This window comes from Cryptomeria japonica, chromosome 5 (assembly GCF_030272615.1).
Source record: "Cryptomeria japonica chromosome 5, Sugi_1.0, whole genome shotgun sequence".
In the NCBI taxonomy this organism is placed as follows: domain Eukaryota; kingdom Viridiplantae; phylum Streptophyta; class Pinopsida; order Cupressales; family Cupressaceae; genus Cryptomeria; species Cryptomeria japonica.
In genome coordinates, this window is record NC_081409.1 from 610719152 (window position 1) to 610745924 (window position 26773).

At 37.5% G+C, this 26773-nt stretch overlaps 1 protein-coding gene across 12 annotated transcripts in view; it reads left to right on the forward strand.

The window, feature by feature from the left end:
- Positions 1-479: 479 nt before the first annotated feature.
- LOC131065136 (uncharacterized) overlaps positions 480-26773 on the forward strand; it is a 144461-nt gene continuing 118167 nt past the window's right edge. Inside the window, exons 1-5 of one of the 12 annotated variants that reach the window (XM_057999561.2) lie at positions 480-723; positions 1789-1986; positions 2514-2594; positions 2745-2831; positions 2919-2989. In XM_057999561.2, coding sequence (XP_057855544.1) covers positions 2523-2594; positions 2745-2831; positions 2919-2989 — 230 coding nt within the window. In that variant the 5' untranslated portion in view covers positions 480-723; positions 1789-1986; positions 2514-2522. The other 11 variants (XM_057999563.2, XM_057999558.2, XM_057999559.2 and 8 more) reach the window with 11 other exon arrangements.

The following is a 26773-nucleotide window of genomic DNA, read 5'->3' on the forward strand; positions in this document are numbered from 1 at the left end:
ACCTATTAGGGGAGAGGACCTAGTAGTTGAGTGCGTTCCAATTGATGTGATAGTAGTTGTTGATTTAATACCCATACTTGTTGATTTAATGTCTAATTTTTTTGACAACATTACATCAATAGTTGTGACATTAATACCCATAATTGAATGAAGTGTACCTTTAATTGTAAAAAGTGACCAATCATGTGATGCCACATCAACTGCACAAGTATAGGGGCCCCTTGTGCATGATTATTGGTCTCATCTTTTTTTTGGGCTGTTTTGGACACCTTGACAAAAAGTATAGTAATGTGGCCTTAAAATCTTAATTATAAGTAGAAGACTTGCGAAATAAGCTGCTGTAGAAAGATTAAAAATGATTTAAATTTTTTAAATAATTATTATTTTTAATTAAAGATCAAATAAAATTTTAAAAAGCACAAAATTAATTAAGATGCTCAACTATTATTCTCCCTAACATCATTAGAAACTTTTAAATGAATGAATGAAGCGAATAGCAATTACGAAGTAATGAAAGGAGCGCAATGCCCGACCGCGAATAACGATTACAGTCCTCCAAGTATCGCTGCCATTTTTCCTGGCCGGAAAGGAGAAAAGGGCATATAACCAGAACAAGGAAACATTCTGCGGAGGACGGGATTGGTGTTCTGCAAGAAATCTAAAACGACATACAGAGCATTAACGAATCTCGTCCGCAGTAGCCATCTTTCCTACAAGGCAAGGGTGAACTCTAGCTGCCCACATTAAAATTCATTTGCTTTCACAATTCAATAAATAAAGCCTAAAAAAATCGAACGGGGTCGGCGCGGCACGCAATAAAAAAATCTGGGCCTTTGATTGCACTGAAGAGGATCACTTGAGAATAGTAGGAGTTTTGTGAAACACAATTCTACCATATCTTAACGCTTTTTCGAATTCCCGTCATTTTGGACGTCGAATTTCAAGATTTTGTCAGCCGATTTATAAAGATTTACATAAATTATTATCCTCCATTCACCACTCAGGTGACAAAAGGTTTAGGCCTCAGCCTTCATCTTCTTACACATTTGATTATAATTCTAATGAATGTCAATTGACGGTAATTCGATAGGAGTTAGTTGGTGGCAGTCAATGTTTCCTCAGCAATTCCCTGCTGTAATGTGGTTCCATTTTCCACCACTTCAATGTCGCCTTTTAGAAATCTAAATTCGTATCTTCTGATCTTTCTCTACTTATACTTAGTTCTTCCCTTCTCAGTTTTTTGGTGTTTCGGGTATTTGTTTGCTCTAAAATTTAAGATTCTTTTATATATTTACATTTCTGTAATAATTTTGATCTATTCCGCCCTGCCGCGCGGTATATTTAAATCTTTGGGATGCCGGTAATAAAGAGATTTTTGTGAAATCCATTATAGCCCTTTGCTACTACTGTAGTTAGACCTCTGGCCGTAATTAATTCTGTAAAACCTATATTGTGATGCTGAACTTTTAAAAAGATTACAAAGGATAATCTGCAAGAGGACTTGGCATTTGTTTGCAATCAAACGCTGGTTTTTAAATACAAGTTTCTTTCTGTGTCTTTTACCTCATTTCTTCAAATCCAAAGTACAACATTGGATGCATTGCGCATGGTTCCTGCTTGCTCATGGTGCACATGGCAGTTCTATGGGTTAAGAATGAAATTGAGGGAATTGTGTTGTTTTAAAGTAATTTTTAATTTGATAAAATTGGAAGAGAAATTAAATGATAGTAGTTACATTCCTTGTAAAAGAGGAAGTGAAAAAGGCTCATCCGCCTGATTTTGGTCCAGGTCTGTTCTCGGTGGGAGTCTAATTCGATTCCCATCAGTGGCGTTGGACTCTCTCTGCTGCGGCGTGGCACCTGGCCTTTGCTGGCACTGTTCTGGGCACTGTTTTTCTCCCTCGGATCAGCTTCCTGTGGTCAGCTTGCTGTGCGTGCTGTGTGTCTGGTGGCGGTTTTTTAGCTTGTATTCTTCTGTCTTCTCTTTGTATGCTCTCCTTGAGTGCCTCGTGGGTGCAAGCCCAGCTAATTTTTTAGGTTCCTAGACCTTAAAACCAGGTTATATTTATTTTTGAAAAAAAATGGAAGTGAAAGGCTGGAAATTCCCCTAAAATATATTTTGGGAGAACCAACATACAGGTGCCATGTGTATTTGCATTTGTGCAGTTCATTGCTGGAGTCTAATTTATTAATCAGTGTACAGATTTGATTTGTAAATGCTTTTATGCTTTATCTATATTGCAAATTTTAATTTTTTTGTAAGATGCATGAATTATGATATTTCTCATTTGGCCTCTACCAGATTTTTTTGATGGTTGAATGTTGATAGGAAAGTACCAACATCTGCTATTTTATCATTAGTATGGCAGGAAATCATCAGGGATGATTGGAACCTCCCACGTTATCTAAATATCTGACATGTTTTATCATTTTATGAGATAATTTGATCATTTAGGTATTCAATTAGAATTTGTGTAGTGAGAGGATTTTTCTGATTAACTATTCATGTATCAGATTTTAGACATGGCGACCCCAGCTTCTCAATTGCCTTCTACAATAAATCGAATATTGGACCTATTTACTAAATTTTCTGAAGTAAGTACAAGCATATGTAAAAGTCTGTTGCGAAATGACATTTTTGTTTTCTATCATTTAGACTGAGAAATTTTACCCTGACTATTATTTGCGATTAGACTATTGTTTTTTAAATTTTAGAATAATATCTCAAATAATGATAATTGACAGGGCTTGACAGATAAAATTATGGAAGATAATCTTAGAGGTGTTGAACTGGGGGTCAGAGTTCAGGCAATCAACACGCTACTTCAAAAAGTGGGTATTTGCTACTTGTTGCATATTATATGCAAACTAGCTTATGAAATTTCAATTTGTCTAATTTTTTTTTTTCATGGTGAATAGCGTCAAATCCAAATGTTCAAGCAGGGTGATTTCATAGTATATAAGAGACAAGCAAAGGATGAATCTGGAAGGTCAGTTTTCTATCATATGAAAAGTCATATTGTAAATTTTTTTAACAACATTTATTGACTTATAACTCCAATTTTCAGCTCTTTTTCTTGGTTTCTTTGTCGAATATGGCGCAATCTTTGGATTTTGATAGTTGGACTTAATGTTTAAATAAAGGTAAATGTAGTTTTTTTTTGGTCACTGACAAGAGAGACACCAATTTGATGTGTAAAACTTGCTTGTGAAATCTCACAATTTGCTTACCTTATATATTTTAAAATAAGGTGTACACATCGTACCCCACTCTAGATTCAAATCTGTGCTTCCTATATGGAGTACACAGCCCTTCACTCTTAGGCCCATTCAAGATGTGGACATAAAATGATTTAATCATATGTGCACATTATTTCGTGATTCCCATTTTTCCTACGCATAATCTTGAAAGTCTTTGACTTCCCCAAAAGAATTCAAGCTTTAGTGTACTAACTTTACTGAATGCTGGACTTATTTCCAGCAAGCTGAAAACTTCTTTTCTCATTGCTGAAACATTTCCCCGTTCCAGCAATATGGAATACCCTTAATTTGGACAGAGCTGGAAACTGCTGGAGATGTTTTTTAATGCCAGAAACATTTCTGGCTTAGCAGCAGCATTTCCACCCATCTTTTTCACTTTCTATTCCTCTTTAGTTGTATAAAATTTTAAAAAGGTAAAACTAGTGTAAATTTGAATTGCTTAACCTGATGTGCCATTTACAGTCCCAATTACCTAATCCAATTGCTGTTTCATGTGTCAAATGACATTTCCTGTCACTTCTTCATTTTGTTGAAAAATATTTTTTGAAGTGACTCTGTTTCCTGATTCCAGTTGTCACATTCTCCACTTTTTGTGTGTTGCTTCAATCTGGAGTTTCAAAGTACCCATTTTTGCTTCTGGACATTACATAGGTTCACGACTGTACCTACAGCCATGGACACATTTGATTGCTGTTTTGGTAGAATTGCCTTGGATTGCAACCATATGTTGATATATGCTGGACAAGATTACACAGACACATGTTAAACAAAGAGCTAAATAAATCTCACCACACAGTAGTGACCTTGATATACCATCAATGCAGACTACATGAGGGAGTCTGTAGGGATACTTTCACTCTGGATTAGAACTTCATATTAGAACAAAAATGCGCAAATACATGACAAGCACATTTTTAACTAGGGCACAAAATCAAACATGCTATCTTGAGGGATTTTATTAACTTGTCTTAAACCCATTCACAGTCCATGTGACAGATAAGGAGCTTGCTTCTCTACCCGCTTATATTAAAGAGAACATATACAGACATTCCAGTCAGGAAGCTAAGCTGAATTCAGTGTGTACTCATTGTAGTGGATAAGGATAAACATCATTTCTTACATTGGCTTCCAGCACACTTTCACACATGTACACATCATACGTTGTCATAACACTAATAGGTTAACAATTTCACAAACTCAGTATTTTACCCGTTGCGTAACTCTGTCAAACTGGCAGGTAGGCTGTGCTTGCTGATGAGGACATAAGTGTACTAACAATTGACAACCTGTTCATCTACATGTTGATGGCAAAAACATCTAGGATCAATGAAGTTTCTATATACTCAAGTTCTTGCTAGGCTCAGTTTAGTCAAAAACAGTAAAAAATTGCCATATACAAATAATTACAAAATTCAAAGATATGCCTAGTAGGTTGTTAGTGGCAGATCATTGGTGGAAGATTGTTTATGAACATAGATACTATAAAATGAAATTGAGGGGTACATTCTGCAACCTCATTTTCCAACTTAGTGGTTACATCAAAATATTGAAATGATGTTGATATGATTTGAGTCATCCTTGCCATCTTTGAGTGGTACTTCCAAGCAATGATCTCTACCCTCCAATTTAGGATATCCAGATTCTCCAATTAGTAGTTAGATTGGATGAATGATTAACCTAAATCTTGTTTGGCAGTTCTAGTTACTAGTGTAGGATAACCTAAATGTACTTTCTCGATTTGAAAATCCTCTAACATCCCCAGAAGATTGCACCCGTTCTTGCGGAGTTGTAGTTGATCTTGGCGAAGCAGAGCTTGGTTTATTTGGAATTTGTCCACCAAAGCACTATTCATTGATATCGTTGCCCTTAAGAGTAGATTTAGATCCTTCTAAACCCTTTCCCTTTTACTTTCAGTTCATTTTAGTCCGTTCGAAGCAGCAGCATCGCAAAATTGCCATATCCGATGATGGAGTTCCAGCCACAACAAAGAAGTGAAAGAATGATGCAAATGTAAGGCCCCTTGCATTACCAACAAACACATCAGCCAACTGAGTCACGTCCGTAGCATAAAGGAACCTTGGAGTCGATTGTCTGATCTTCTTGCAATCTTAGCATGCAATCGTACTTTGATCAAGAGAGAGTGAAGTGACCATTAGGCAACTTTATTCTATGTTAGACGCTGTCATAAAAAACATGTCAACAGGGCTGATATTCTGTGGCGAGCCAAAATTCTCATTGCTCAATTAAGAACTAACTCTCATCAACTTTGTTGTGAAACTGGATGTTGGAAAAGACCAAAAGAAGTTTGGGAAGAAAGAGTATGTATTTTTTGCACTTCTGGGCATGTGGAAACAAAAAAGCATTTCATTTTAGAGTGTGACGCCTTAAAGGACAATAGGGACAATTATGTGCATATCTCAACAATTGGCTCTTGGTATAATTTATTCAGTGAGGGGTTTGTTGAGAAATTGGGGGCGCTCATCATCACCTTGCATAGGAAGAGGATGGAATTGCAAAAGTCGGTTTGATTAGGTGGCTGGTCCTATAGGTTATTTTTTAGTCGTGTGGACATTAAAATTTCTTCTTCTTCTTCTTCCAATGTGTAATAATCCTTATTAAATACGACCTGTTGTTGAGTACGTCTGTTGCTATGATTATTGCTGGAAGAGGGAAATTGTGAAGTCTTACATATTGTAAGACAATTTCTAGATCGTAATTAGGATTTGTTCACTATTTCGGTCTACTCTCATGGTGGGAACATGAAAATTTTCATTTTTTTTTGTTTTCTCGCATTTGAAACCTTAATCAATCTCTGGTCAACTTGTGCAATCCTTGAAACCTACAAGATGACAAAATATTTTATGAATAATGTAGTCGTGTGATATTTTTAGGGCACGACTACAAATGGGAACTTGTAAGACATGTATAGAAGGCACAACTAATCGCAAATTTGCAGGGAGTCGGAAGTTAGTGCATTTGAGTCAAAGGTAGGCAATTTTATGTTGTAACATTGCTACTAATACATTCTATAACTTCATGCCATATAAATAGTATCTAAACAAAACCCAACCAGTGCATACAAATAGATGAATCATTTGTTAAATAAAATTTTGCACAGCACATGGATCATTCAATTTAAATCAGAGTTACAAGATTCGGACTCGACTTGGACTCAACAAGCTGATTTTTGACTTGGACTCGGTGCTTGGACTTGACAAATACTTGACAAATTGAAAAACCCAAGAAATTCAAAGATTTTTAACGATTTTAAACTTCTTTCATGCATTTTTTAATAAATAAACCTCAAAGACACAATAATCTCTTCAAATAGAAACTACTTTGAACACATACAAGTTTACATTCATTGCATAAGTATAAACGCAAATTTTAGGCTAGAGTTGAAGAAAATAAGCTAAACTAATTAACACATTATAAATATAAATAGTGTCAAATCTACAAAATTCATGGAATATGAAATCCATGGCATCAAAAGTTCAAAACATATATCAACATAAAAGCTAGAGCCTAGAAGTCTAAGGCTCAGAGGGGCCAATATCAGTGATCACTCGACCCACAACTGTCCTACGCGTGCGCCTAAGATAGGTCCTGCAACGTTCTGCAGCTATGATATCTACCTGTGGCTCAGGCACATTACAAGGATCTTTCAAGTTAAATTAACAAGATAAAAAATGTTAAATCTATTTTATTTTGGTGGGGCTTCCATTCAAAGAGATAGTATTTTATAATTTTATTGGTATGATAGGTGATTGGTCTATATGCCGAGGTTATATTTTAGCTGGTTGTGTCTACTTCATATTTATGTCTACTTTATCATGGTTCAATATTGTGTCTACTTCTTATCTTGATTTTTTACACAACTAAATTGTTTATTGCGAAGAATAGTTGGTTATTTGGTCCAAACAACATTTAATGGTCTATTTATTTCTATAGTGGTAGCCTTGTAAATTAGTTCTTTGGAAATAAATAATCCATAATGTTGGCTAAATGGCTTGAATTTAATACCAATTTAGGCTCTCTATCATATCATTACTTTGCTTAATAAATATGATAATGCCAAAGTTTCATTTTTTTTTTGCATAGTCTCATTACTAGAAGTGAGAAGGTAATGTTAAATTTAGGTTTTTTTTTTCTTAATAACATTTTATCCTTCTCTCAAGTTGTAGTACAAAAGCCCTTGGCTGCATAAAAACACTAGCCTAATGCTTTTATGTAACCTAGTATTGCACCAAGATGTCCAATCTTAATGACATCAAAATCTTGGTCATTGTGATTGTGTATGCTTATTTGGATACCATGCGTATCTATCCTAAAATGTGTGTTATGTCTATCTTCTACTTCTACTCTATATGAGTTAGTACTTTGACTAAATTTTAAGGTTTAGTTTAATAGTAAATCTTTTGAATGTGACTTGGTTTTGTATCTTTGAAAATGCATAATTCATGCCCATTTGACTCTACTTATTATGAGATATGGTTTCTCTTTTATCAATTTATTAAATTATCATTTGGATGGTATATTCTTTGAAGTTTCCTACTTGAAAATTTCTTAGTGATAAAATATTTTTCTCTTTTATCCTTTTAAGATGCAAATGTGTTTATTGTAGTTGTTTTGAGGTCTTACTAAGTTTTCAAAGGTTTCAGAGTTTGTTATGATGGTCCAATATGTGATTTTCTTTTCATAAGTGAATATAAGATTTTTAGCTTGGTCCTACACCAAGTGAGGCTACAATAGAGGGACCTCATCCTCGGCATGAATGCACATAACTATCCACACCCGTGAGCATGGTAGCCCAACAGGGGCACAAGGCCTGCAAGCACACTAGCCAAGAGAGGGAGTAGACCACAGGCATGAACACTTGTGAACTGTAATGTCCCCTAATGGAACCCTCTTATATTCTGTCCTAGAATCACAATTTTAGTACATAGAGAGAACAATAGAAGGACATTTATGTCAAATAAAGCCTGGTCTGGAACCTACACTGTCATTATGTTATATTACATTATCAATGATATTGTCAGCATTATATTATATTAAGATAATTACATTAACAGCATTATACTATATCATATTACATTTATATTATATTAATAGTATTATATTACGTTATTCTTATTATTAACAACATCCTATTACATTTATCATTTGGATTATTAACAGTACCATATTATATTTATCTTATTAACCATATTTAATTATTATAACATCATCAATATTAATAAGGCCATCTTTTATTATTATTGTTAGTTGGGTTGTTAATACTTATACTAAATTAGTAATGCAGTGCCCTATATACTTATCACTATCCCAATGACCATGCCGTGCTGTTTCTAACAGTCAGTTTGACTGCTGGCTTTTTCCTGCTGTATTCCCTTGCTCTACGTGTGAATCTCCTATTCCATTACCTAAAGCATTAATTATATTTAGTGGCTGTAACCATTACCTAAAGCATTAATTATATTTAGTGGCTGTAACCATTACCTAAAGCATTAATTATATTTAGTGGCTGTAAGGGCAGACAGATCTGGTCTGCCACTGTATGGAATTAAGAATGACTGTCATACGTATTGCAGTTTATATTAATATTATTATTAAATTCTGCATAAAAACACCATCAGACTTCATATATTAAGCATACGTATTAAGCACATCCCCATGCAAACCACCCAAAACAAGGATGTTACTGCCTGTAACTTAATAACAGTTCTCATCTGATCTTATATTAATTTTATTATTAAATTCTGCATAAAAACACCATCAGACTTCATATATTAAGCATACGTATTAAGCACATCCCCATGCAAACCACCCAGAACAAGGATGTTACTGCCTGTAACTTAATAACAGTTCTCATCTAATCTTATTGCTGGTTTTATTCCTACCATGGACCTGCTAATCTCCTTTTCCCCTCTTCCTCCAAATGGAGTTCTTCTCTTTATATCTCCGTTTCTATGTAGGAGTCACACCCTTCCACCGTTTATACCCTTTTGGATATTAGGAAGACATAACCTCTATCTGCAACCCTCCACGTAACTAATATTCTTTTCTCTAAATCACACCTGATAAGGAAACATTACTTATTATAATCAAGTGGCAGCTTTTGACAGATACAATGAAATGTTAGAATAATAATTCTTTATAATGTTAATGGTCAATATTGTAATTGTCTACAGTATCAGGTAGATAGAAGTAGGTGACATAATTAATGTTTACAGTGTGTTATAACTTCTATATATATTGTAACTTTTTCCTCAGTTAATTAACAGAGTTTTTTACCAGTTCATTTTCCTGAACATGGTATCAGAGCAAAAACTTAAAATTTTTCAAAAGTTTTTTTGACTATTTCTTGGTCCTGCATTGTGGGTCTGCTTTGGTAAATATCTTTTTCCTACCCGCGTTTGCAAAATTCGCGACCCAGGGTTTTAACACAATTTTTTTTTTTGTGAAAAATTGCGATTTGGGTTTGTGGCCGTGTGAAATCCTTCTTGCCCGATGGGAATTTGTATTTTTCGGCGACTGCAACTCGCAATTTTTTATTTCGCGACCCGTGCTTGGCGACAACTTTTAGTTTCGTGAAAGGGTTTTTATTTTCACACTATTTTCTTAGCCGCACGACCTATTATTTTCTGCTTTGCAAAACCTGACCTTCTGTGTTTTTGTGCGAATATTTTTTTCACGTTTGTGCCTGTGGGATGCCATTTTCTCCTACCGCTTTGTTCCTTTTTCGTGGCGCCTTTCCTTTTTGAGAAGGATCGCTATCTGTTGTTTGTCTTAGCCCTTGAATTTTTTTTTCGCGCCGCGACTTGTGTTCTGGCTCTGCGTCGCGACGACATGTGTTTGGTGTTACGGGTGGCTGCGATTTTTTTGTTTCACGGGAATCTGCCGCCTAGGGTTTTTAAGCTTAGTGTATCTTGGCGGCCAGTCATAGTTTTTTGGGTTATGGGTTTGCATACTTTGCCGCCTAGGGTTTTCTTTAAAACCCTTAGTAACTTTGCAGTGCCTAGGGTTTCTGTCAGTTTCAATTAGGGTTTTGAACCCTCTGATTAAGTCAAACTTTTATTTCAATTTCAGATTCTTGGTGGGTTTTTCGAAACCTCAATTGGGTCATTGTCAAAATTTTCTAGGTCTTTCAAAATTTTTTTGCCTCAAAAACCGTGCTAGGGTTTCAGTTTCTGTTTGAGAATCCAATTTGCAGAATTCTTTAAAAAATCGTCTGTTTTCATTTGTTGGTTTTTGTGCTTTGGAATTTGTGCCTTCAGTAGTTCAACCTCAGGGTATGTGATGGCATCTCTGACAAACTCTATGCTCGAAAGTAGCCAGAAATTCAACGGCCGCAACTACAACATCTGGAAGTAGCGCATGTTAACAATTTTTGAGTATCGATGTCTTGATGCAGTTGTTCTGGGTACGTCTCAATGTCCAACCACTGCTGGAAAAGATCAGGACAAATGGGATGAGCGCAACCGGGAAGCCGTCATGCTCATCAAACTCTCCATCACCAACGAGCAACTACCTCAGGTACCGTCCGACAAAATAGTGAAGGAGATATGGGATCATTTGAAGAGTCTCCATGAAACCTCTGACAAGAGTAGAGCATTCTTTCTGAAGAACATGCTCTTTTCGATTATGATGGACGAGAGGACACCTCTGTAGGATCACTTGACCAAGATCAAGGACATCCATGACCAACTTGAGGCAATTGGTCTCACAATGGAGGAAGAGGACATGGTCGTCATCACTCTGAAGAGTTTGCCCAAATCTTATGAGCATTTCATCGAAATGCTGAATATCACTTCCACTGATGTCGATTTGAAGTTTTCCGATCGTTGTAACAAGCTTTTACAACAAGATCGGTGGCGACAGCTCTTTGGAAGCAGTACCAGTTCCACCTCCACCGAGCAAGCGCTCTCTACCAAATCTTTTGCAAAGAACAAAAGGAACGCTCCATCTTCTCAGTCGAAAGGCTCTGGTTCTTCTTAGGACCGCAAGAAGAAGAAGAACGTTCAGTGCAATTATTGTCATAAGTTTGGTCACATGAAGGCTGAGTGTCGAATTCGATTGGCTTCTAAACAAAAGAAGCAGGGAGGGTCTCAACAAAAGGCAAATGTTGCCAAACACTCTGAGCAGAAAGAATCTGCTTTCTATGCTTTTATGGCCAAGAGAACAACAGATCCAGTACACTCTTCTGCCTGGTATATTGATTCAGTGGCTTCAAGGCATTTTACTCATCGTCCAGATTGGTTCACGAAATTTGAACCATTCTCGGATTCAGTAATCTTTGGAGGAGGAGAAGATTACACAGTTGCTGGTAAGGGCATTGTCTAGATTCATTCAGGCAATAGAAATTTAATTTTCCTTGATGTCTACTATGTTCCAGGGAACATAATCTCCTCTCCGTCAGCTAGATCATGAGGCATTCTCCTCAATTAGATGTTGTCTTCAGTTCGTCCATCTATAGCATTGTTGATAGGGAGACTTGTACTACAATCGCTATGGGACTCAAGGATCATGGTTTGTATAGACTTGCTGATTTTGGTGATTCTCAAGAACATGCTTTGGTTGCTAGGAGTACATCCATCTGAACACTTTGGCATCAACGTTATGGGCACTTAAACGTGCACTATCTCTCTCAGTTATATCGGCAGGGTTTGGTTGCTGGTCTACCTGAGATCCAACCTCAAAATCATGGAGTTTGTGCAGCCTGTCAAGCTGGAAAGCAGCATTGAACACCATTCTCAGATGGTGATTCTTGGCGAGCCTGCAAGGTCCTTCAATTGGTTCACGTTGATGTATGTGGGCCAATGAACACTCCATCTGTTATTGGTTGCAGGTACTTCTTGTTATTTGTTGACGATTTCAGTCGTAAAATGTGAGTTTACTTTCTGAAAAATAAATCAGATGTGTTCACTACATTTCAGTAGTTTAAGGCCTTAGTTGAGAAAGAATCCGATTCTCAGATTGTCACTCTAAGGTCAGATAATGGGGCGAAGTTATGTTCCAATGACTTCTCTATATTTTGTGCTACACATGGCATTAAATGTCAACTCACCACACCATACACCCCTCAACAAAATGGTGTCGTTGAACGTAGGAATCACACCATTACTGAAATGGCTCGTTCTATGATAGAGCATTGCAATGTTCCTAAGAAATACTAGGTTGAAGCAGTTTACACTGCAGTCTACCTTCTGAATCAGTCACCTACACATGCCATCAAGAAGATGACTCCTGAAGAAGCCTGGTCAGGACGCAAGCCTAAAGTGGGCCATTTGAAAGTCTTCGGTTCTACTGCTCACGTATGGATTCTTGACGGCAAGCATGGTAAGCTGGATTCAAAGAGCCAAACACTTATGTTTACTGGTTACAATGACAACCACTAGGCCTACAGGTTGATTGATGTGGAGACAGATCGTCTCATTTTTAGTCGTGATGTTGTGGTTGATGAGACTATTGGTCCATTTATGCCTTATACTCCTAGTCCTGCGACTCTTGATGTTGGTGTTCGTCTTCATCTTGGTTCCCATGATGGGAGGGCTTCAGAGCATTCTGACTTTGAAGAAGAGGCATCTACCGATCGAGCACCACCTGATTTTTCACAGGATTTGCATTAAGATGACTTTGTTCCGGAAACTCCAGGGGGTGTTGTTCCTCCAATGCCAGATGTTGGTACTTCTACCCTCCGGCCTAAATGGTGGGCCAAGACAATAGGAGATCTTCGTGACGATGAGCTTCTTGAGGATAGATCAGTTCGCCACAAGAGAAAGCAACAAAATAAAGTCAACTTTGCACTTATGGCCAACATCCACAGCATCCCTGAGCCCCAAACATATTCCGAGGTTAAAGGCATTCCTGAGTGGGAAAAGGCTATGGAGACAAAATACCATAGTCTTTTGAAGAATAACACTTGGGTTCTTTTTGATCTGCTTCATGTCAAGAAACCTATCAGCTGTAAATGGGTTTACAAAGTCAAGTATTATGTTGATGGTACTTTGGATAAGTACAAGGCCAGATTGGTTGCTCGGGGTTTTACACAACAGGAGGGCATTGACTACGAGGAGACTTTCGCTCCTACTGCCAAGATGAGTTCAATTCGTCTTCTTCTCGCCATTGCAACTTAGCTTGGATGGAAACTTCACTAGATGGATATTAAAAGTGCATTACTCAATGGTGAGTTGTAAGAAGAAGTTTATATGACTCAACCTTCTGGCTTCAAGGTTCTTGGTAAGGAACATCAGGTTTGTAGATTGGTAAAAGCCCTATATGGCCTGAAGCAAGCCCCTTGGGCTTGGTACTTCAAGATTGATCAGTATTTGGTTGAACATGGTTTTTAGCGCAGTCCCTCTGACACTAATCTGTACGCCAAACTCTTCGGTGATGATATCCTCTTTCTTGTTGTCTACGTGGATGACTTGATCATTATTGGCAATTCAACACATTTGATTACAGCCATCAAACAGGACTTGTGCCAAGCTTTTGACATGAGAGATTTGGGGCTTCTCCATTATTGCTTAGGTGTTGAAGTGTGGCAGACTGGTGACAGTATCTTTATTTCACAGTCCAAGTATGCCCACAGTTTGCTTGACAAGGTTCGAATGCAGGATTGTAAACCTGCTTTTACACCTATGGAGAAAGGGTTGAAGTTATCAGCCAAGTTTGATTCACCTGCAATAGATGAAACTGAATTCAGGCAACTAGTAGGCAGCCTTATATCTCCGTCACTGCCACTAGACATGACATCTGTTTTGCTGTCAGCTACATCTCTCGCTTCATGACGGCCCCAAAAGCTGATCATTGGACTGTAGTGAAGCGAGTGCTACGATATGTGCAAGGCACTTCAGACTATGGCATTTTGTATGGCAGGTGTAATGATCCAAAGTTGATTGGTTATACTGACACAGATTGGGTAGGATTAGTGGATGACCGAAAATCCACTTCTGGGTACGTATTTAGTTTGGGTACTGGTGCCGTCACTTGGAGCAGCAAGAAGCAACAAGCCGTGGCTCTTTCCTCGACTGAAGCCAAATACCGAGGAACAGTCAAGGCTGCATGTGAGGCAGTTTGGCTCCGAAGGATGCTTTCTGACATGCAGATGCCGCAAGCAGGTCCTTCTCCCTTGTATACTGATAATCAAGGGGTGCTCAAACTAGCCAAAAATCTAGTCTTCCATGAACGTACCAAGCATGTCGAGCTTCATTGTCACTACATCCGCAAGCTAGTAGAAGACGGATCAGTTCAGTTGCAGTATGTTCTGACAGCAGATCAGACTGCATATATTCTCACCAAGTCTTTGAGCCCGAATAAATTTGTAAAATTTAAGGGGCAACTTGGTGTTTTTGATAGATTGACCATTAAGGGAGAGTGTTAGAATAATAATTCTTTATAATGTTAATGGTCAATATTGTAATTAATGTCTACAGTATCGGGTAGATAGAAGTAGGTGACATTATTAATGTTTACAGCGTGTTATAACCTCTATTTATATTGTAACTTTTTCCTTAGCTAATTAATGAAGTTTTTTACCAGTTCATTTTCCTGAACATAAAATTATATCAACTTAGTAAGATCGCACCCTTTCAAGGTGATCGCACCTCTTTGTAAATGCATTACTGTTGTTTCAAGTCACATCACAGCCTGTTGTATAATTCTTAACAAACGATTAGTATTAATCATTGTCTCTTATTTATGGTTTGGTCAATAATCAACTACTAATCACCTTTCCTAAATAGTTCGATGTCCTTTCAATTTATATCAATCTTCATTATTAATCGATGCTTGTTTGCATATTACAATGCCCTTGATAAAATAATCTTTATCCATTATCCGCGCTGCTCACAATTTATAATCATTGTTTATTATCATCAATCGATGCCTTCTAGGTTTTATCAATATCTTCAAGTAGAATTGAGATGCCATGATGATTGTCTTCTATATAAATTATGTTTATAATATAATATTAATTTAGAATATTTCAAGAATATTATTAATAATAAATATTGATTAAATAATTATATATAATAAATAAATAAATAAATGTTAAATAATCATTTGTTGGTAATTATTATATTAATTAATTATAATAATTGTTTCATTTAGGATATATATATATATATATATATAACGATCAAGGAGGGGACATGACATGAAGTCACCTGGCATGAACACTAGAAGCATCAATGCTACGGTTCACAATCCGTAAGCATATTGGACTAGCGAACACACAATAAGCCTACAATCACAGTGACCCAATAGAGTTTTGAACCTTGGTTGCAATATCAACAATGGCACAAATTGAACCAACACACTATGGGATGAACTCCGATGTACTCTCTATGATTAAACATTCTTTTGATATTAATAATAATTTGGAATGCAATGTTGTTAGTAACATTCTTCCATCCACTCACATCATACAACAAGACTAGAGGTTTACTCACATATCATTCAATGAAATGTTTCATTGTTAACTTAGCAATAACTTTATCTTCATACAAAACTTACCAAAGAATCATCTACTAGCAAAGCTTACATGCTACACTGCATTCTGGACAAATTTTTAATTTGAATAATTCATGGGCTAAAACTATCTATTTTATTTGCTCTCTATATCTCTATACTATGAAAGTGCCTTTAAATTTCAAAAGCAAGTAGTTTTTGTCTCTTTTTCAACATTTTTTTCAAATATGATTTTTTGCCATTTGTTGAAACAATGTAGCTTCGGTAAGATAAATGATTGAATGAGAGATAAATGAAGTCTCTCATTCAATCATCTATCCTATTGATAAATCTACATGCTAATGGTAGACATCATAATCATCTTTATAAACATTTCTATCATCGATCAAGATATGATCGTATTTGCTATGCAGTGATTTCATTTATACTAAGTTACCGGGTTCGACCCCCTAGACCCCTGGTACTGGTCCGGTATGGTCCGGGTTCAGGGTTCGGGTCCGGTTCGCCTGTGGTTCGGACAGGGTTCGTGGTACACAAGCCTGGTTCGAACCATGGCGAACCCAAGAGGACCCAGGGTCGAACCCAAGAGGACCCAAGTCGAACCCAGGGGTCTGACAACCCAAAAATGGATTTTTTTTTTATTTTTTTATTTTTTTGAATTCCACCACATAAAAAATTAAAATGACCCTATGTCTCAAGCCACACACCTATGCATCGTACAACCAAGAGAGAAGCACAAGTCTGTACGAAAGAACAAGTCAGAAAACACAATTCCCATACGGGAGAATGCACCTTGATCAGAATTTTGACTTCTTTGGCCTTGTTCCTGACGTCTTAAAAAAACAGAAAATTGATGCACGCCATGGAGTTTCGTGTGGGTTTGAAGGTTGTAATTTGGTGTTGGCGGCGGGGGCGCTGCCCCTCGACCCCGCCCTGTACCGTGACAGGGAGCGCACCTTGGGTGCTGCCCCAGGTGCCTGCTCCTCAACCCCGCAAGGGGCTCTGCCCTTGATCCCGCTGGGGGCGCTGCCCCGAAACCCCCACAAGGGGCACTGCCTCTTGACCCCATTGGGGGCGTTGCCCCAAACCCCCATTAGAGAATCCATTTGATGATCAAACTTTAAATTGTGAAACAATGACATTTGAATATTTTATCATTTTGATATTAAACTTGATGTATATGATGCTGTTATGGTATGATCATGATGCTATGATTACAAGTTTATGCTGGTTTTGTTGTTTATATGATGCTATGTGACATGCTAATCTTAATTCATGCTTATAGGCTGCATATATATATAATTTACATGTTTTTGTACTAACGAACCCAAACCCCTTTTCAAAATTTTGCCGTACTGGCGTACCGGGTTCTTCGAACCCGAACCGGTGCCCGAACCCGAACCGGTAACTTAGCATTTATATGCTGTGATTGTAATCGGTTCTGCTTATCTATTCTAGTTGTCATATGACAACACTAGTTACCATTCCATATTAACATATTTTTGCTCTTATACCAATCCATAATTGGGTCGCATTTACCATTGATTACCATGAAATAGCATTAAGAATAAACTGATTAGTGATCAGTTAATGATAACTAAAATTGCATTAGAAACTAACCGATTCATTATCGGTTACAATGATAATCAAAGCGCATTAAATCACAAACCGATTGGCATCGATTATCATTTGTTATGTATCGGCATTTATATTAACCGATAGTTATCGGTTTGCATTATGAAGAGGCACCACCCTTGATCAAGACATGTCTTGATTGGACATGTCATGAGACATGTCCGGTCAAGGCATGCCTTGATCTTACAAGGCAATGCCTATTTATATGTGCCCTGAAGAATGCTGGAGAAATATCGAAATCAATAAATATTATCTACAGCCACCTGCAAACAAAGAAGTTTTAGTTCATAATCAGAGATAACTAGAGAGCATACATTAATAGCATTGAATATTGTCTAAGGAATTAAAAGAAAGACAAAATCCTTAACATTCCACTTTTGAACATAAATTTGAATACTTTTACATGGTATCAGAGCAAGGTTGATCGAACCTAAGGCATTCAAATTTGAGAAGTTCAAATTTGTCTCAACAGAATAGGACTAATGATCTTAAATACGCAATCAACAAGCTCACACTCTCTACTTTTGATGGCAGTGGTAGAGTCACAGCTAGAGCTTGGATTAGCAAGTTGGATACTTTCTTGACCCTACATCCTATGTTAGAAGAAGATACCATTAAGCTTGCAGCTTTGTATTGGATGGGGTAACCCATGACTGGTGGCACCATGGGATGGCTACCTTGCATCATGACCTTATTACTTCATACCAAGAGTTCACTGATAGGTTAGTTGAGCGTTTTGACAAAAGAGATCTAGAGTTGTACTTCAAAGATCTAACTCTGCTGAAGCAAATGGGTAGCTTGGACTCTTATATAGGTGAATTTCAAAGGCTCTCGGTCATGGTCACAGGTATCTCAGAGAGGAGGCTGGTCATACTATTTGTTGAGGGTCTTTATGAGCCTATGAAGGGTTGGATCAAGGCCTTTGAGCCCCCTACTTTGCAGGAAGCTATGAGGAAATATCGTTGCATGGAACTTACAGCTCCACGTAGTAAGTTCAACTCAAACAACTCAAAACCATCTTCATCCTTTAATGACAGCAAATCAGATCCAAAGAAATTAGAATATGTTGACCAAAAGAAAAAAATTGCAGCCCCTTTGGATAGGGAAACAATTAATGATTTGCGAAGGAGGAAGCTGTGTTTTCATTGCAAGGGCCCTTATGATCAAAACCATGATTGTTCTCTTAAGCCTAAAGGTCAAAATAGGCATATGGAGTGGTTTCATGAGGGTGAAAACATGACTGATAACACAGACCAGCAAGCTGATCAAGAGGATTTAGGGACTGAAAACTCAAAAAATGGAGTTGAAAATGAAGGAGAATTGGAGCTACAGGAAGCTCATATGTCTAGCATGCAAAGGGAAGGCTCCTTTAGGTTGCGTGGACTCTTGGCTGGTCAAAGAGTCATTTATTTACTTGATACAGGTGCATCTCACAATTTTATAGATGCACGGTTGGTGGAAAAGGGTGGAATTCAAACTCGAGTTTGAAGGGTAAAAGTTGCTGATGGCAACACTGTCAATTGTGAGAGAATGATTCCAGATCTGCCTATGAAACTTAATAACTAACTTAAAGCAGATTTTTATGTGGTTAACATGGGAAACATGAATGTGGTTCTTGGCATGAAGTGGCTTCATGCAATTGGTGAGTTTACACTCAACCTTAGGGAAATGGAAATGAAATTTAAGGCTGATGGGACAAATCGTGTACTTAAGGCCATCAAGGACAGCAACTTGAAAGTCATAACTCTCAGAAGAATGGAGAGACTTATCAACATGATATGCTGGAGAAATATTGAAATCAATAAATATTATCTACAGCCACCTGCAAACAAAGAAGTTTCAGTTCATAATCAGAAATAACTAGAGAGCATACATTAATAGCATTGAATATTGTCTAAGGAATTAAAAGAAAGATAAAATCCTTAACATTCCACTTTTGAACATAAATTTGAATACTTTTACATGGTATCAGAGCAAGGTTGATTGAACCTAAGGCATTCAAATTTGAGAAGTTCAAATCGAGGATATAGACATCACATTTCCATGGCTAACGCTATCAGATTTGAGGATAGACTTGAAGGAGGCAACAATTTCTCAGCATGGAAATTCAGAATTAAGATGATTCTAAAAGAGAATAAAGTTGAATCATTTGTAAGAGTTGAATCTAAAGAACCTGAGAATGAACCTAACAAATCGGCGTGGATCGAGGGAAATGAAAAAGCCATGAAGATCATAGTCGATGGAGTGAGAAATCACATTATGCCAATAATAACAAAGCACGAGACTGCCTACCATATGTTCAAAGCACTTGAAAGTGCATTCAAGATAAACAATGCAAGTAGAACCTTGGCTCTAAAAAGGGAAATAAATCATATAAGTATGAACAAAGGAGAGTCAATCAATGCATACTTTATGCGGATATCAGCCCTAAGGGATGAACTGGCAATGCTTGGATATGAGATCCAGAGCAAAGAGCTAACGTTCATTGCTCTAGATGGGTTGCCTAGTACATGGGAAACATTCGTCCAAGGCAATAGTGCAAGGGCTAAATATTCGAAATTTGATAGGCTAAGAGCAGATTGTCTTCAAGAGGAGTCAAGGTTAAATAAGAAGGGGATCAAGCAAAAGAACATAGATGAAGATCTCCATGTTCTAAATACCGACTCCAACAAGAAAAGCAAGAAGAAACATTTCAAGAAGAGAAAGAACTGACATGAGAAAAGGTCATCTAAGAAAGACAACTCTCACATTCAGTGCTTTAGGTGTGATCAATATGGACACTATGCAGCAAGATGTCCGGATAGAATCAAACAACAAGCTACATTTGCAAAAGTGAAAAGGGAAGAATATGACTCCGAGAAACATGTATTCTACTCTGCCCTCTCTAGCCAAGTATCCAATAAATCTAACATCTAGATCATTAACAGTGGGTCTTCAAGACACATCACTGGGTATAGAGAATTATTGGATTCCATGTTAGAAGAAACTGATGAAGAAGTAACCATTGGTGATGACTCTGCACATCCAGTGAAAGGCGTCGGTACCTGCACCATTAAGCTAAAGACAGGCATGTCTCTCCAACTCACTGGAGTCCTATTCGTTCCTGGCATCAAGAGGAACTTAATCTCTATATCTGCACTTGAAGATGATGGGTACAAAATAACCTTCATGAATGGTAAAGTTCTAGTATGGCCACAAAACTCTTCCATCAAGAAGGCTATAACCCTAGGACATAGAAAGGGCTATTTGTACGAGGTATGTACTGAATCTAACCTAGCCCTATTTCATGAGATTGCAGATTCTAATGAAATTTGGCATAGAAGATTAGGTCATTTAAACTTTCGTGCTTTATGTTCAATGGAAAAATTAGTAATTGGTTTGCCTAAGTTAAAACAATACCATTCTGGGACATGTAAGGGGTGTGCCCTAGGCAAAAATACTAAGAGTTCCTTTCAGAATAGTTCTAGGAAAACGAGCAATGTTTTGGAACTAGTTCATTCTGACCTATGTGGGCCAATGTCTGTACCATCATTAGGAGGGTTCCTTTATTATGTAATATTCATTGATGACTTCTCCAGGAAGACCTGGATCTACTTCCTTAAATGTAAAGAATCTGAAGAGATTCTCAAGAGATTTAAGGAATTCAAATCCCTCTCTGAAAACTCTTCCAAAAAGAAAAGAAAAGTCCTAAGAACTGATAATGGAGGGAATATACCTCAGACATCTTTAGGGAATTTTGTAGAGAAGCTGGGATTAAGAGGGAGTTCACTGTTCCTTACAACCCCCAACAAAATGGGGTTGCTGAAAGGAAAAATAGAACCATTGTAGAAGCAGACAAAGCCATGCTCCTTGATTAGAACTTAGAAACTTACGTTTGGGCAAAAGCCTCCAACACTGCTGTTTACATACAAAATAGATGTCCTCATTCCCACACTGAAGACAAGACCCCTGAAGAAGTCTTCACCGGGATAAAGCCAGATATCACCCACTTTAGAATATTTGGCTGCCCTGTTTACTTTCACATACCTAAAGAGAAAAGGACAAAACTAGAACCCTTTGGAAGAAAAGGAATCTTTGTTGGATATAGTGAAACCTCTAAAGCTTACAAAATTTTTGTACCTGGACATAGCAATATTGAACTTAGTAGAGATGTTATATTTGAAGAAGACATAGCCTTCAAAAGGGCTAAATACTCTATTGAGTCTGAAATCTATGCTCCATCTTCAGACCTAGAAGAGGATCCCACTCCTGAGATTCAGAGGTAGTGTTCAGAAGAAAATGAAGTACAGATTCTTCCCCAAGAAATCCCTAAGAAAAGACCTCTATGGGCTCACAAAACAATGGAGGATGCAAGGGACTTTGCAGCTCTTTCAGGGACTTTTAGAGAAAGTAAGTGGCCCCGAAGATTATCTAGCTATGTAGCCCTTATGAATTATCTCTCCAAATCAGAACCCTCTAGTGTACCAGAAGCTCTTAAACATCAAGTTTGGAAAGATGTAATGTTTGAAGAATACACGTCCATACTTAACAATGATGTGTGGGAAATTGTTCCTAGGCCAAACGGGAAATCCGTTGTTTCATCCAAGTGGCTGTTCAAAATCAAACATGCCGCAGATGGTAGCATAGAGAAACACAAAGCCAAATTTGTTGCCTGGGGATTCTCACAGAAAGAAGGGATAGACTATGACGAGACATTTGCTCTAGTTGCTAGGTACACCTCAGTCAAAGCAGTACTGGCCATTGCAGCAGCCAAAGGTTGGAAAGTACATCAGATGGATGTGAAAACTGCTTTCTTGAATGGTAAAATTGAGGAGGAAGTCTACTTGGAACAGCCAGAAGGGTTTGAGATCCACAATGCAAAGACACATGTGTGCAGATTAAAGAAAGCCCTATATGGTTTAAAACAGGCTCCCATGGCCTGGTATGAAAGAATTGACAACTATCTTCTGGGATTGGGATTCTCAAAGAATGATGTAGATCCGAATCTATACTTCAAGAAAGTCAAAGGTGATATGCTGATATTGATCTTATATGTCGATGATCTTCTGATTACAGGAGAAGATCACCTTATTGGACAATGTAAGAAAGACCTTGAAAGGGAGTTTGACATGAAGGATTTAGGCCTTCTACATTACTTTCTTGGATTGGAAGTTTGGCAAAACTCTGACAGTATTGTGCTTAATCAAGGAAAATACACTTTAGACATATTGAAGAGATTTGGTGTGATGAACTGCAAACCCATGTCTTCTCCTATGAACTAATCTTCACAAACTGAAGGAGGCAGCAGCAGATTCCCCATTGGTAGATCCCACTCTCTATAGACAGATGATTGGATCGTTAATGTACTTGGTCAATAATAGACCTGATATTTGTTATCCAGTAAACTCTGCTTTTGCCCAATACTTCTTAGGAACATTTTTGTGTTCCAACATAGACCTAGCCATTTCTGTAACAGTGCGGTTACGACATTCTACAATGCTGTTCTGCTGAGGGGTGTATGGTGTGGTTAACTGATGTTTTTTGCCACAGAAAGTGGAGAAAGAAGTAGAACAAAACTCCCCCCCATTATCAGACCCAAGAGTAATAATAGAACAATCAGGAAACACATTTGATTTCTGTCTAATAAAGTACACCCACATCTTACGACTGTAATCATCAACAAAAAGTAAAAAATACCTGCACCCAATAACAAAATTAGTATTCATTGGACCACATACATCAGCATGGACCAACTGCAGTACCTTGGGTGCTCGCCATGAGTCACCATCCTTGAACGGTGTCCTGTGCTGCTTCCCAGCCTGACAAGTGTCACAAACTTGTTGATTTCGAGTTTGAATTTCAGGTAATTCATGTACTAAATCTTCTCGAACAAGCTGAGCAAGATAATGAATGTTCAGGTGACCATATTGCTGATGCCATAGACGAGAGATAGAGGAGGATTTTGCTGCGAAGGCATGCTCAAGAGAATCACCTGTATCCACAAGTCTATAAAGACCATGATCCTCAATACCAACAACAACTGTAGTTTGTGTCGCACGATAAAAAATAGAACACTTATGTGCACTGAAGATGACATCAAGCTGAGGAGAATGCCGCATAATCTGACTCACAGAGAGAAGGTTCAGCTCCATGCCAGGAACGTAGTACACATTGAGGAATATGAGATTCCTCCCACCAGATTGTATTTGAACGTTGCCCTTGCCAACAACAGTGTACTCCTCACCTCCTCCAAAAATAACTGAATCAGTATAGGGAGTGAATTCTGTAAACTAATCATGCTTGTGAGTGAAATGCCGAGAAGCACCAGAATCAATATACCAAGCAGAAGATTTCACATGGTTTGCAGGTCTTTTAGCCATGAAGGTGTAAAAGGCAGACTCTTTCTGCTCTGTGTGCTTAGCGACATTGGCTTTAGGCTGAGACCCTCCTTGCTTCCGCTGTTCGGAAGCTATCCGAGTGCGACAATCCTTAATCAGATGGCCATATTTGTGACAATAATTGCATTGAACCTTTTTCTTTTTCGAGCCTTCCTGTGACTGACTAGAGCTCTTCGACTGGAGAACTGAGATGACTGAAATTTGCCTTTATCCTTGTGAAAGGATTTGGCTGCAAATGCTTGCTCAAAGGAGGGTGAAGTGGCACTGCTACCAAACTGTTGTTTCCAACGATCCTGCTGCAGAAGTTTGGTGCATAACTCCGGAAATTTCAGATCAACATTTGTAGATATAATGTTGAGAGTCTCTATGAAGTGCTCATAGGATTTTGGTAGACTTTTGAGGGTTATGACTACCATATCCTCTTCCTCCATTTTCTGACCAATAGCTTCGAGCTGATCTCGAATGTCCTTAATCTTCGTGAGATGCTCCTGTAAGGACATGCGTTCATCCATCATGATGGAGAACAACTGGTTCTTCAAGAAGAACGCTCGGCTTTTGTCAGATGTCTCATGCAACTCCTTCAGATGCTTCCAAATTTCTAAGTGACTAGAAGGAATTTGAGGTAGCTGGTCATCTGTGATAGAGAGCTTGAGAAGCATGACAACTTCCCTATTGCGGTTATCGAATTTGTCTTGATCGGCTCTGGCTGCAGAAGGACGAGATTCTTTTCCCAAGACAAGATCATCTAGGTGGCGATATTTGAATATTGTCAGCATGCGCTGCTTCTAGGTGTTATAATTTTTGCCGTTGAATCGCTGACTGCCTTCCAACATCAAGTTGGTCAATGATGCCATCTTGAACGTTTCCCAATGCATGGAAAATGAAAATTAGAGAAGAGGTGATAGCACGGGATACAAAGCGCAAATCCCAATGCATAAAACAGAGGCAGATTCAGGTACAAACTTCAAAAAATGAATGAAGTACAACTAACACGGTGGATCCACCCTCTGGGAGTAGCCATGGTGGATGTCATGGGAGAAATTCCATGACTTGGCACTTGTGTTTATTCATCCTCTGGGAGTAGCCATGGTGGATGTCATCACGTTGAGTGATTCCATGATGAGCACTTGTGTTCATTTGTATTTCCATACATGTGAGTAGCCATGATGGACCCACCCTCTGGGAGTAGCCATGGTGGATGTCACTATGTGACTCAGATGTCGAGAAGGATTCTTCCCTAGCTAAGAGGGAGTGTTAATGTGATAGTGTTGGTTGGTATCCTTCAGGGTCAACACAGACAACTAAATTGTCTAATTGGCCTAATCGGCCTTAGACAATTTAGTTATATTGATTTGCCTACATTCATTAATATGCTGACTTCATATTGAACCGATTTTGTTAACAAATAATGATTAAGATGTGTTAATTAAGAAGTGTCTTTTGGGATTGAATCGGTTCTAATAAAGTCGTGATAAATATAAATGTAATCAATCCCTATCTAAAGGTCGTGTTGATTAATAAGAAGCCGACTCTTGATCAAGTCATATTGGTTGATCAAGACGTGATTGATACAAAGATCTATTGTCTCCATCACCTTTAGCAATCAAGTAGCAAGCAGATGGTGTTCTCTCCATAAGTATTGAATCATTCATACAAGCAGATTGACTTATCTTGCCTTAAGCAGATTCACATTTCTCCTTCAGCGATTCATATTGTAGCAAAGTGTGTATATCTCCATATAGATTATCTTCAGCAGTGCGAGATATTCTACAGCAGTTCGTTGTCATTCATCTATAGCAGATAGAAGACTATCTACGGCTATTTGAGAACCAACTAAGGAAGATCAATTGTATAAACAGATCATATATTCTATATGGTGAATTGTTGCCATCAATATATATAGCTTCAAGTGTAAAGCAAAATCATTGTAAAGTCTCTTGACATAATTAAGATAATAAAGACATATTCATTGCTGGTTTTTTCACCTTCAAGAGGAAGGTTTTCCCAGGGTAAATTCTGTGCATTTGTGTTTGATTTACTGTCTATCTAATCTGATCACCAAAACTTAACAGCTCTATGGTTCATTTTTCCATTTTGTGAGTTTGATTATAATTGGGTTTGGTGGATTAGAGTAAATACATATAATTATGCAGTCTATCATTTTTTTGTAGACCAACTAGTAATTTTAGGGTTTGCTATTATGTGTGAACATATTGAGAAATTCTTGGGTTTGCTAGAGTTGATGCAGAATTTTGTAGGGTTCATCATTTAGGATTATTTGATGAAGTTTGAAGCATAAAATGAGCCGTTAATGCTACTGTGTTTACATTAGTATAGTTTAGGGTTTATAAGGCTCTAGTTTTAATTATTTAATAATACTAAACTTTTCTAACCTTATTAGCGTGCATATAAACTAGACAGCTAGAGATATATGTTGTATATTATGCATAATATAAATAATATTTTGCATCTGAATATTTCTCAGTGATTTAAAATTTTTTTTTTTTTTAGTTGTTGCTCTCTAGTATAGTCTCACTTTGCATCTTGTGTATGACAATCTTCTGGATTGAAGCTTAAATAGTTATATTAGCTTTTTCAGAGATTGTATAATGCAATTCTTTAAAATACTTGTAAACTACTTATTGACCATTACGTCACCTATTATCTTGCTTCTGTTTAGTGATGTGCACAACAAACTAATTGTTGACAATGCACCCATCCACCCATGCACAGACATGTACATGTACATATACACACACATACACATGTTTTATTTATTTGTTTAATTGCTTCTCATATTTTTATCTGTTAAGCTTTGGAAATTCCAAAAATGGGGTGATAAAAATGTCCCTAGTATAGGATAATCATTGTCTAAAATTTGTGGAAAATCCTTATAAAAATCAGTTCTTTTAGACTTCAGTTTTGTATTTATGAAGCCTTTGCTAAATTTCTATCTTGAAATGTTTGCTGTGCAAGAAATAATAGTTAAGAACTTAAAACATTCCTAATTGGATGAAGATCTTACATATA